General features: G+C 45.6%; 1 protein-coding gene across 1 annotated transcript; it reads right to left on the reverse strand.

Annotated features, from left to right (window-relative positions):
• Positions 1-8,354: 8,354 nt before the first annotated feature.
• LOC147095924 (histone H4-like) lies at positions 8,355-8,820 on the reverse strand. The gene has a single exon (XM_085974038.1). The coding sequence runs from the start codon at positions 8,782-8,784 to the stop codon at positions 8,473-8,475; it is 312 nt and encodes a 103-aa protein (XP_085830164.1). The 5' UTR covers positions 8,785-8,820; the 3' UTR covers positions 8,355-8,472.
• Positions 8,821-12,958: the final 4,138 nt, after the last annotated feature.

A 12,958-nucleotide genomic window follows, 5' to 3' on the forward strand; every position in this document is an offset into this window, starting at 1 on the left:
GCACACATCTTGGCACTTGAGCATGAGAGTACCACAATACCAATTTCAGTGATATTTTCATTGTATCTCCAGTATGTAATGACATCGAGAATAAAAAATGATGGGATAGATCTTAGCTGTGTGCGATAGTGTGAAGCAGGCGATAGCGAGTCGGGAGCCAGTTTTACATTTCTCCTGATTGACTTCAATGGAAATAATACTCAGGAGAGATGTAAAACGGGCTGCCCACTCGCTATCACCCATATTACTCTATCGCACAAAGTCAAGATCTACCCCATAGGTTTATATGGTTAAGCAAATGACTCTTAAATGATCTTTACGATTCTCCCCTATCCCTGCCTCTTATTTCAAGTCTTTTTGGGGAGTCTTTAATTGTAAAATCAGTTACGTCATGTAATGAAATCCCTCAAGAAAAATAATATTCCACATGCCATGTGTCGCTAACAATTATTGGCAGATTACAACATTACAAGTGACTCCACTTCAAAAGTACTTCATTGGTTGTAAAGCGCTGAGACGTCCGGTGGTCGTGAAAGGCGCTGTATAGATGCAAGTCTTTCTTTCTTTCAGATGGATCATTAGTAGCTAAATTGACGTGTTATTGAGTGCACCAAATTTTGGCAAAGGATCATAACCGTTCAGCAAGTTTGAACTTAACTGGAACAACTGTGAGATGTATCCATACTATTCAAAACCTGCAAGCTCAAGAAGTACATTGAAGAATTAATTCTGCACTTCCAATGGAGTTTGTCACTTAATATGGAGCCCAATTTTTCACCCCACAGCTTCAACAGCTGAAAGACTTGCATTTAAACAGCGCTGTTCACGATCTCAGGACATCGCAAAGCGCTTTACAGCCAATGAAGCACTTTTTGAAGTGTGGTCACTGTTGTAATGAAGGAAACACGACAGCAATTTGCGCACAGCAAGGTCCCACAAACCACAAATGTGACAATGACCAGATAATCTGTTTTGTTATGTTGATTGAGGGATAAATATTGGCCAGGACTCTGTCTTGACAACTCCACCTGTTCTTCTTCGAAATGAGTGCCATGGATCTTTTATGTACACCTGAGAAAGCAGACGGGACCTCGGTTTAACGCCTCATCCCTCAGCACTGCACTGGGAGTGTCAGCTTAGATTATTGTGCTCAAGTCCCTGGAATGGGGACTATGAACCCACAACCTTCAGAAACTCAGAGGCGAGAGAGAGCGCCACCCACCGAGCCACTGGCTAACATGCAAGTGGGACTAGCCGAAGACACTTGCAAGGGAACCCCAGCCTCTCCAGTCTATCCACGTAACTGAAGTCCCTTAATACCTGGAACCATTCTTGTAAATATTTTCTGCACCCTGTCTAAAGCCTTCACATCCTTCCTAAAGTGCGGTGTCCAGAATTGGACACAACAGTCCAGGTGAGGCCGAACCAGTGTTTTTATAAAGGCCTCCTTCTGTGGTGTAACCGTTCTATGTGGCCGGATGTCTAATTTTGTTTGATAATCACGTCCCCCTCCCCCTCCAAGGAGGTGAAGCGCCTTGGGGCGTGAAAGGCGCTGTGGAAATGCATGATTTTGTTGTTGTTGCTATCATTTGTAACAGAGGAGAGGGGGCGGGGCTTCCTGGGCGGGGGGCGTGGCCGAGCGGCAGGTTGACTCGACCTCGTCCGCCTTCTGCCCTTATAAACAAAGTCGCCGCCGCGGCTCAGCCATAAGTTTGCGCGACGTCTGTCAGCGCGGACTTGCCCGATGGCCGAGGCCGGCCCTGGTAAAGCGGATGTCCCCGCACCCGCTCCTCCCGATGCCGCCGCTAAGAAGAAGGCCGCCTACCGGCCGCAGAAAGGAGGAGGTGTCGCCACGGCGACCGAGCAGCTCCTGCAGGCGGTGGCCGCCACCAAGGAGCGCCAGGCGGCCCCCAAGCTGGGCGCCCTGAAGAAAACCATCTCGGCCTCCGGCTACGAGCAGGCGAAAGGCGCCGCCGTCCGGCCCAACCAGTCGGCCAGCACTTTGGCCAACAAGGGCTCCCCGGTGGAGAGCGGCGCCGGCACCTCCTCGGCCTCCCTGCACCCGGACCGAGAGGCGGAGGAGGAGGGCGAGGAAGGAGAGGCCGAGGACGGGGCCGAAGGAGGCGTCAAGAGGAAACCGGCCGCCAAACCTGCTGCCCACAAACGCGCCAAGAAGTCGGCGGCGGCCAAGAGCCCCCGGAAGGCCAAAAAAGCCCCCAAGCGGCCCGCAGCCTCCCGGACTGTGGGGCGTAAGCGACGGGCCCCGAAGAGGAGGTAGACGGGGCAGGAGCGGCGAACCGGCTCAACACTAAATGAAAGGCTCTTTTCAGAGCCACTCACAGATTTACACAATAAGGAGCTAAAGACCATTGCTGTCAAATAGGACTTTGTGCAATGTTGTAGAACGGGCGATAGCGGATCCGCAGCCCAATTTACATCTCCCAAATTTAATTTCTATTATTTCAAATAGTAAGACCACACCCAGCTGATCAAAACCAAAAAAACTTACTCAAATAAACGAAGTAAAATGTGCCATAAATATAAACAGATACTGCTGATTATAGCGTTTTCTGTTTTTATTTGAGATTTCCAGCATCTGCAGTATTTTGGTCATTCGTAGCAAAATGAATCAATTTGCATTGGCCGGGAGTTTTATTTGGAGCGGCGAACCGTCTGAACACAAGGCCCCTTTCAGAGCCACTCACATATTTTCAAAATGAGCTAAAGGCAGAGAGTGATTTCCACCCACCACCCCTCGATTCTCACCTGAACTGGATCACATTTTGTTGACTGGGTCTAGTTATTCATGAAACATGAAACTCTATGACCACAAATGTAAACAGAAAATGCTGGAAATTGCATGATCTGAGTATTTCCAGCATTTTCTGTTTTTATTTCCAGCATGCGCGGTATTTTGCACTGATGTGACCAAATGTATTCAGCATTTACTTGGGAAGATAGTTTGAAAAGAAAAATAGAAGACTTAGGGGTAGGAATTCGACTCGGGTGGTATCAGATCGGCCGCCCTTTGAACGCAGCGCTGATACTGATTGACTGCAATGGGACTGAATATCAGGCGCTACGAATTTATATAGCACCTTTCACAACATTTTTAAAATCGTTTTTATGGGATGTGGGCGTCATTGGCAAGGCCAGCATCTATTGCCCATCCCTAATTGCCCTTGAGAAGGTGGTGGTGAGCCGCCATCTTGAACCGCTGCAGTCCGTGTGGTGAAGGTGCTCCCACAGTGCTGTTAGGGAGGGAGTTCCAGGATTTTGACCCAGCGACGATGAAGGAACGGCGATATACTTCTAAGTCAGGATGATGTGTGACTTGGAGGGGAACTTGGAGGTGGTGGTGTTCCCATGCACCTGCTGCCCATGTCCTTCTAGGCGGTAGAGGTCGCGGGTTTGGGAAGTGCTGCAGAAGAAGACTTGGCGAGTTGCTGCAGTGCATCTTGTAGATGGTACACACTGCAGCCACGGTGTGCCGGTGGTGGAGGGAGCGGATGTTTAAGGTGGTGGATGGGGTGCCAATCAAGTGGCTGCTTTGTCCTGGATGGTGTCGAGCTTCTTGAGTGTTGTTGGAGCTGCACTCATCCAGGCAAGTGGAGAGTATTCCATCACACTCCTACTCTTGTTGCCACAGTATTTATGTGGCTGGTCCAGTTAAGTTTCTGGTCAATGGTGACCCCCAGGATGTTGATGGTGGGGGATTCGGTAATGGTAATGCCATTGAATGTCAAGGGGTGGTGTTTAGACGCTCGCTTTTTGGAGATAGTCATTGCCTAGCAGTTCTGTGGCTCGAATGTTACTTGCCACATATCAACCCATGCTTGAACGTCGTTCAGGTCTTGTTGCACGCGGGCATGGACTGCTTCATTATCTGAGGAGTTGTGAATGGCACTGAACACTGTGCAATCATCAGCGAACATCCCCACTTCTGACCTTATGTTGGAGGGAAGGTCATTGATGAAGCAGCTGATGATGGTTGGGCCTCGGACACTGCCCTGAGGAACCCCTGCAGCGATGTCCTGGGGCTGTGATGATTGACCTTAAATCACCACAACCATCTTCCTTTGTGCTAGGTCTGACTCCAGCCAGTGGAGAGTTTCCCCACCTCCCCCCCCCGGTTCCCGTTGACTTCAGTTTTACTAGGGCTCCTTGATGCCACACTCGCTCAAATACTGCCTTGATGTCAAGGGCAGTCACTCTCACCTCTCCTCTGGAATTCAGCTCCTTTTGTCCATGTTTGGACCAAGGCTGTAATGAGGTCGGCAGCCGAGTGGTCTTGCTCTTTTTGATTGAACAAATTAACTGTAAATTAATAAAACTTTAACTAAATCTTAACAAATTAAATTAAAACTGCATTGGCCGGGAGTGATGATGCACTCCAGTTCCCGCGGCACCCAACAGTCGCAGAAGGCCTTGAGCGTGCGGCGGACACTGCGTGCTCCATCTCCAGCGCCCGACCCCCTCGACCACCCGCTGCCTGGACCTGTTTATGGTTACCTTCGCCAGGCACAGGAGCAGTCCAACGAGGTCCTCCGATCAGCCTGCTCCCCCCTGCCAAAGTGTGACCAAAGATCAGGAGCGTGGGACTGAAGGGCAGCCAGAAATCGAGGAGCAGCCCCTTCAAATAGTGGAACAAAGGCTGCAACCTCTCACACTCGGTATAAATGTGGAACACGGACTCCTCTCGGCCGCAGAAAAGGCAGGCGGCCTGGGAGTCCGTGAACCTGTTTAAAAGCTTATTGCACGGGACTGCTCCATGCAACACCCTCCAGGCCAAGTCCCCAATAGAAAAAGGGAGGACTTCCCCCTTAGAGAGACCCCATTGGGGACCTTTGCCTCTGCTGGACGGCAAGATGGCACGCCAAGGTGTGTCCGGATGGCAGACGAAGATGGCAAAGTGGAGAGTGTGCAGGAGCAGCCCGTACAGGAAACCCCTCCACGCGGAGCTAAAAGGCACGGAGGGCATTTCCCCAAGACGGCTCAAGTTGTGAGGCGCCGGCTCCCGAGAGGGGTTTCGGGGCCGGGCGCCGATGAGGAATTCCGTCCGAACGGGGGTCAGTTCGAACGGGATCGCCCCTCATGCTTGAGCCTCCTCAATGCGCCTAGTGGAGTCGGGGCCCAGTGCCACTTTCAGCGACTCAATGGCTTTGGCTACAAGTCGGATGTTGGCCCAGCACCGGCGCTGCGCCAGCTCCTCTGCCATCAAGCAGGTCCCTGACTCTGGTCACCGGCCGCGTGGTCTTGGTGGAATCCAAACTGGGCATCAGTGAGCATGTTATCGGTGAGTGCCGCTTGATAGCACTGTCGATTACACCTTCCATCACCTTGCTGATGATTGAGAGTAGACTGATGGGGGGGGGGTGGGTAATTGGCCGGGTTCTATTTGTCCTGCGTTTTGTGGACAGGACACACCTGGACAGTTTTCCACATTGTCGGATTGATGCCAGTGTTTTAGCTGTACTGGAACAGCATGGCTAGAGGCGTAGCTAGTTCTAGAGCACAAGTCTTCAGCACGACAGCTGGGATGTTGTCAGAGAACGTCTCAATGTCTAATAATTAAAATCATAACTAAAATAAATCATAATTTATGGTACTTGGTTCCAAATCTGGTACTGACTTTTCCAGTGAATCATCTTTAACCTACTACTCTATGAAACTTTACAGGGACAATATAATCTTAATGTGGGAATATTCTTTTAAAAAGTGAGTTTGGAATATTGGGCACTGCTGCAAGATTATTGACTTATAATCATGTGAATTTAACCCTTTTTGTTCAAATTTTCAAACATCCTCCAGCATGAAATGGGTCCATTCTTAAAATGTGCTTTTTTATTTTACAAATCAACCCATTGAGATCATTTTCTCCATCATATGTTTCGTTCATGAAAGTACAATTGGAACCTACAGTTATGCTGCATTGTTTTTCTTCGTCATTTTTCTGAATCACTTGTTTGAAATTTCAAGATTCCTGAAAACTCAGAGTAGGTACACTAATGTCTCAACATTTGCTCGCTTGTCAAATGTTAAGAAGAAAGACTTGCATTTATATCGCACCTTTCACATCCTCAGGATGTCCCAAAGCACTTTACAGCCAATGAAGTACTTTTGAAGTGGAGTCACTGTTGTAATGTAGGAAACGCGGCAGCCAATTTGCGCACAGCAAGCTCCCGCAAACATCACTGTATAATGACCAGTTTAGCTGTTTTAGCGATGTTGATTAAAGGCTCAATATTGGCCAGGACTCACCTGCTATTCTTCAAAATAGTGGCCATGGGATCTTTTACACCCACCCGAGAGAGCAGACAGGGCCTTGGTTTAACGTCTCATCCTAAAGATGGCTCCTCTGACAGTGCTGCGCTCCCTCAGTACTGCACTAGGGTGTCAGCCTGGATTTTTGTGCTCAAGTCTCGTGGAGTGGGACTTGAACCCACAACCTTCTGACTCTGAGGCAAGAGTGCTCCCCACTGAGCCACAGCTGACACACACAAGGGTGAGGTAGATCAAGGGGCAGTGGTTAGGTGACCTTTGGTGAAGAATAACAAGGTTTTTTCAAGAAGGTTGAAGGGACATTATGTGTAACAGGGAGAGGAAAACACCTTAGGTAGAAAATACTGGGCTTATTCAGCAGTTCTGCTAGTGCCTGGAGAGAGAAGACAGGGTTAAACAGTCACTTTATTTTTCAAAGTAGCAATAATCTGGCATCTGAAGGACCTGGGATGTTTCTGTAAGTTAAAGGCACTGGAGGTCGATGATCAGCCATGGTATTATTGAATGGCAGAGCAGGCTCGAGGGGCCATATGGCCTACTCCTGCTCTTACATCTTATGTCCTTATATAAATGCAAGCTGTTCTTATGTCAGCTGTGGCTCAGTGGGTAGCACACTTGTCTCTGAGTCATGAAGGTTGTGATTCAAGTCCCACTCCAGAAACTTGAATATATAAATCTAGGCTGATGCTCCAGTGCAGTACTGAGGGAGTGCTGCACTGCCAGAGGTGTTGCCTTTCAGAAGAGACATTAAAGTGAGGCCCCATCTGCTCTCTCAGTTGGATGTAAAAGATCACATGGCACTATTTCCAAGAAGAGCAGGGGGTGTTCTCCCCAGTGTCCTGGGCCAATATTTATCCCTCAATCAACATCACTAAAACAGATTTTAAGAGGGGAAAGGGAGGAGGGGAGGAAATAACAAAAGGGAAGGTCTGTGATAGGATGGAAAGTAGGAGAGATTAAATGGCAAAAGATATGATGGTGCAAGGCAAAAGGAGATGGTAATGGGGCAAGTAAAGGAACCAAAGATGACTCTAGATGAGGTGAGAATGGCAATGGCAGAATGATCGACAGCTGCCATGTGAAAAATTAAGGGCAGAGGTTATGGTCAGAAATTGTTCAACTCAATGTTGAGTCCAGAAGGCTGTAAAAAGTGTCTAAAATAATTCTCTCACAAGACAGCTGTTGATGATTCTGCCATTGCCATTTACACCTCATCTAGACTCATCTTTTGTTTCTTAACTTGTCCCATTGCCATCCCCTTTTGTCTTTTAATCTCTCTTGCCTTCCAGCCTATCACAAACTTTCCCTTTTTGTCTTTCCTCCCCTCCTTCCCTGCCCCACACTTGCTTAAAATCCTGTTACATCTCTAACTTTTTCCAGTTCTTATGAAGGGTCACCGATCTGAAATGTTAACTGTTTCTCTCTACAGATGCTGCCTGATCTACTGATTATTTCCAACATTTTCTGTTTCTATTTCAGATTTTGCTTTTGTTTATGTAAATGCGAGTTGTTATACACACACCTTTCACTTTCTCAGGATGTCCCAAAGTGCCAATTTTGAAATGCAGTCTTGTAAACACAGCAGCCAACGTCACATCAAAGGTCTCACAGACAACAATGTGATAATGGAGTAGTTAATCGGTTTTTGAAAGTGCTGTTTGAAGAATCGAGTTTGCCAGGACACCAGAAAACTCCTGCTCTTTGTCGAACGGTGCCATGGGACCTTCTGCGTTCACACGAGAGAGAAGGTCCTTATTAAAAAAAAAAGTTGAAATAATCTAATTAATTAAAGACCTGCAGAAGACAAACACATCTCCGATCATGACTCTAGTGTCAAAAGCTTTGGTACAATTTTATCAGATCGCTCTCAAGTGTAACCCTGCACCCCTTGATGTTGCTGGAGACGATGTGATGCTGATACTGCAGGAAGAGAACCAGTTAAAACCTGCTTCAGGCCAGCTGGGGGTTTTCTGCCTATTAACGTTAATGGGCGAAAAGTCATTGAAAGTAAATCCAAAATCAAACTTCTCAAAGCCACCCACAATGGGCTATTCCAAATGTTACTTTATTATTATTATACATTATGTATCGCATCCCCTACTCGTAAATAACCAGTTATACACCTTTCAAATATTTTGGTGGCTCTTAAAAGAACCTTTACTTTGTAAATCGTTTATTTCTCAACTATCTTTAACCACCGAACCCATAGAGGGTGCGTCCCTGGCGTTTCAGCGCGTACACCACGTCCATGGCCGTCACCGTCTTGCGCTTGGCGTGTTCCGTGTAGGTGACAGAGTCCCTGATGACATTCTCGAGAAAGACCTTCAAAACTCCGCGGACCTCCTCATAGATCAAACCCGAGATTCGTTTGACACCCCCACGACGAGCCAGGCGACGAATAGCTGGTTTAGTTATACCCTGGATATTATCGCGGAGCACTTTGCGGTGTCGCTTCGCTCCGCCTTTGCCCAGTCCCTTACCACCCTTCCCTCTGCCTGACATGGTTCAAAGTCACTGCTCAAATAACCAAAGACTCCCGTCCGCCGCCTATTTATATAGAGTGTGAGCGGACCTGGGTGAAGAACCGCGGAAGCGGCGTCGCCGTCGTTCATCACGTGACTTCATTTCCGCCACCCATCCATTTCAATCCAATCTATCCGAATGTAATTTAAAATGTAAGGCAAAACTGGGTACGAAAAAGGGAAACATGTTCGTTTGTGCTTATATGTTGTTTCTGCAATTAATTTATGAATTAATTAAAACAAAAATTCGTTTCTGTTGAACTATCATAAGTTATTTCAAGTAACCTTCAATTACATGGGAGAAAAACGAATCATTCTTGGGAACCAAGCATATTTACTTTATTAAAAATTAATTTAATTTCGATTGATTTGCGCTAACACTGGGACCAAACTCACTGCAAAAATCTCCCCATGATACTAAACCACTGAATTTACATCACAAATTTATCTGAAATCGCTTTGCTAAACTGGTGTAAAGAAAGGGTTTGCATTTATATATCACCTTTCATGATCCTAGGATGTCCCAGAGGCTTCATAACCAATGAAGTACTTTTGGACTGTTGCAATTTTAGCAACCAATTTGCCCACAGCAGGCTCCCACAGACAGTAATGAAATAAATGAACAGTTAATCTGTCTTTGATGATGATGGTTGGGGGATGCTCTTCTTCAAAATAGTGTCATGCGATTTTTTACGTTTACAGAGACTGGACCTTGGCTCAATGCCTCATTCAAAAGATGTATAAAAATGTAATCAGGACCTGACTCCAGAGGAAAGCAGACTCGGACTGCCTGGAGGGGGATCTTAACTTGCTTTGACTTAACATTGCATGGACTGCAAATCCAGCGTAGCATCAAAGCTGGCTTGTAATGTACTGCGGGATCTATTGAATGCTTTGCATACTTTTATAAACATATCTGGCTCAATTTAGATGTTTGGAGAGCAGAGATTTTGTCCTGTCCCAATTTTTTATATTTCTAATTTTTGGGATACTGTTCTGCCCATCTGTGTCTAGACAGGCACAGATCTCTGTCCTAAAGCCAGGCTGACACTCCAGTGTGGTACTGAGGGAGTGCCGCATTGTCGGAGGTGCCATCTTTTGGATGAGACGTTAAACCGAGGCCCCGACTGTTCTCTCAGGTGGACGTAAAAGATCCCATGGCACTATTTCGAAGAAGATTACAGGAGTTAATCCCGGTGTCCAGGCCAATATTTAGCCCTCAATGAACATAACAAAAACAGATTATCTGGTCATTATCACATTGCTGTTTGTGGGACCTTGCTGTGCGCAAATTTCCCACATTACAACAGTGACTCCACTTCAAAAAATGTGCTTCATTGACTGTAAAGCGCTTTGAGACATCCGGTGGTTGTGAAAGGCACTATATAAATGCAAGTCTTTCTTTCTTATATCTTTCTAAATCAGCCATACTGGCATCCAAGCCAGAGCTGAGCAATGCTTGGCTGGAAGCCGAACCACAGCTACCATTCTCAGATTAATAACTCCAATGTAAATGCAGCATTGATTTAACAGTGAAGCTGAAACCATTGGTAAGTAACCTTGGATGAACTTTGAAACTCATCTAGTCACAGCTGAATTGGAAACTTGGGAGCAGAGCTACATTTAACTGGATCTAACTGCATCCACATCTCTGAGATAATAAAAACATTATTAGCCACATGAACCTTCACAGTCTTATACATACCCTTATGCGTAATCCGATTATAATACTGCTATGGAAGAATATCAATACATCTTTTACTTTCAAGTGGCCTCACATCATGGCTGAGTGGGTAGGTTGTGGTTTCACACTGCACTCCAGGGACTTGAACACAGTACCAAGGGAGTGCAGCACTGTCCGAGGTGCCTTCTTTTGAATGAGACGCTAAATCGAAGCCACAATCCCATGGCACTATTCTGGAAAGAGCAGGGGATTTGTCTCCAATGTCCTGGCCAATAATTATCACTCACCCAACATCACTAAAAACAGATTATCTGGCTAGTATCACGCTGTTGTTTGTGGGAGCTTGCTGCACACAAATTGTTGGCTGTGTTTCCTACATTGCAACAGTGGCTACACTTCATTGGTTGTAAAGCCTGAGGTTCTGAAATGCGCTATATAAATGCAAGTTCTTAATTCCTTTTCTTTTCAAATGAACATAATATTTTTGATGGAATGTATCCTAATCATTTCGAAAACAGAAAAAGTGAAATCAGAATATAAGACAGTAATGTGTCCAACTCTCCTTCTTGTATTCACTCTATTCCTAAGATGGGTGATTCTCTCAGCCATTCCAACAATCATCCTATTGCTCTTACATCTACTTTCTAAAGATAAAAGCTGTTAACTGTCAAATTATCCAGCAACCTGAAAGAACCAGGCTATTCCATAATTGTCAATATGATTTTGAAAGAGCCATTGAAGGCATCAGCTGTGGCTCAGTGGGTAGCGCACTCACCTCTGTGTTAAATTGGTTGTGTGCTTCAAATCCCGCATCAGAAACTTGAGCATATAAATCTAGGCTGATACTCCAGTGTAGTACTGAGGGAGCGCTGCACTATTGGAGGTGCCGCCTTTCAGATAAGATGTTAGATTAAGGCCCCCATCTGTTCTCTCAGATGGATGTAAAAGATCCCACGACACTTATTTCAATAGAAGAGCGGGGGCGTTATCCCTGGTGTCCTGGCCAAAATTTATCCCTCAATCAACATCACCAAAACAGATTATCTGGTCATTATCACATTGCTGTTTGAGGGAGCTTGCTGTGCACAAATTGGCTGCTGCTTTTCCCACATTACAACAGTGACTATACTTCAAAATGCATTTCATTGGCTGTACAGTGCTTTGGGATATCTGGTGGTCGTGAAAGGCGCTAAATAAATGCAAGTCTTTCTTTTTTTATTTTACTGGTAATTTTGTTACATATATTACTCAGCAGTCGGACTCTGCTCTTTACTGATTCATTTGTTATTCTTGACCTCATTGTGCCCCCTGATCTATTATAGAAATCTCATATCTTTTAGCTAAAGTTGGCTCCAAGAACATAGGAATAGGAGGAGGCCATTCAGCCCCTCAAGCCTGTTCCACCATTCAATGTGATCATGGCTGATCTGTATCTTAACTCCATCTACCCACCTTGTTTCTGTAGCCCTTAATACCCTTACCTAACAAAAATAAAAAGCGTGACTTCTTTATTTGAGCCAAGCAGTTCTTTCCCTGAACAAGCTCTTAACTCTACAAAACCTAAGTCCATCCGAGGCTTGAATACATCTGATGATATCTTATAACACATTTTTCACAGTCTTCAAAAAAGATACAAAACACATATCTTGCCACCTGTTAGGCATTTCATCTTTCACCTGAAATCTCCTGCCTTTCTCTACTTTATTGAATCAACTATGTTTATTAAACCTCTATTTCATTGAATAGTACATCTTAGCTTTCTATGTGGCCTCCAGCTTCTTTGCATTCTCAGTGTTGTAGTTATATATTCTATTCCAAATCATTAATATGCTTAATGAGGCCAAAGCTAAGGAACATAAATATAACACAGTCACCTATAAACCCAGTAAGGAATTCAGGAAAAATGTCTTTACCCAGAGTGGTGAGAATGTGGAACTCGCTACCACAGGGAGTGGGCGAGGTGAATTGCACAGGTTAATTTAAAAGGAAGCTAGATAAGTACATGGGGGAGAAAAGAATAGAAGGATGTGCTGATAGGGTGAGATGAAGTAGGGTGGGAGGAGGCTTGTGTGGAGCATGATGTAAGCTACAAGCGGACCAAGTGATATACAAGGTCGACGTTGAGCTATAGTACAGATAACAGACTTCGATCGGAGGTTCAAAACAGTCTTTATTCACAGACCTGGGGAGAACCTTCTGAGACCGCTCTCGGATCCGACTCCACCGAAAGTTTAGTGAGTTATCTTCTTATACATAATCTTATCAGTCACATCCTGCCCTAGGGGCGGGTACAAATCTATCAATCATAGTCTCTAGTATTCCATTATATCATTGCTTCTACCGCGTGACATTTTTACGCTTCTCCCCATATTCCACAATTAATCGTGTTTTTTGCTTGTTTGACTTATTCCAATTCCTCTATCACTGTGGCCTTCTTCTTATCTATTCGTAGCCTGGAGCCACAGTCGGC

This window comes from Somniosus microcephalus, unplaced genomic scaffold, assembly GCF_052327205.1.
Source record: "Somniosus microcephalus isolate GS21.2 unplaced genomic scaffold, FLI_Smic_1.0 unresolved_chr1, whole genome shotgun sequence".
NCBI classification, from domain to species: Eukaryota; Metazoa; Chordata; class Chondrichthyes; order Squaliformes; family Somniosidae; genus Somniosus; species Somniosus microcephalus.

What these genes read in the sequence shown, in the direction of transcription:
- LOC147095924 (XM_085974038.1), bottom strand. Translation starts at nt 8,784, where the DNA reads ATGTCAGGCAGAGGGAAGGGTGGTAAGGGACTGGGCAAAGGCGGAGCG.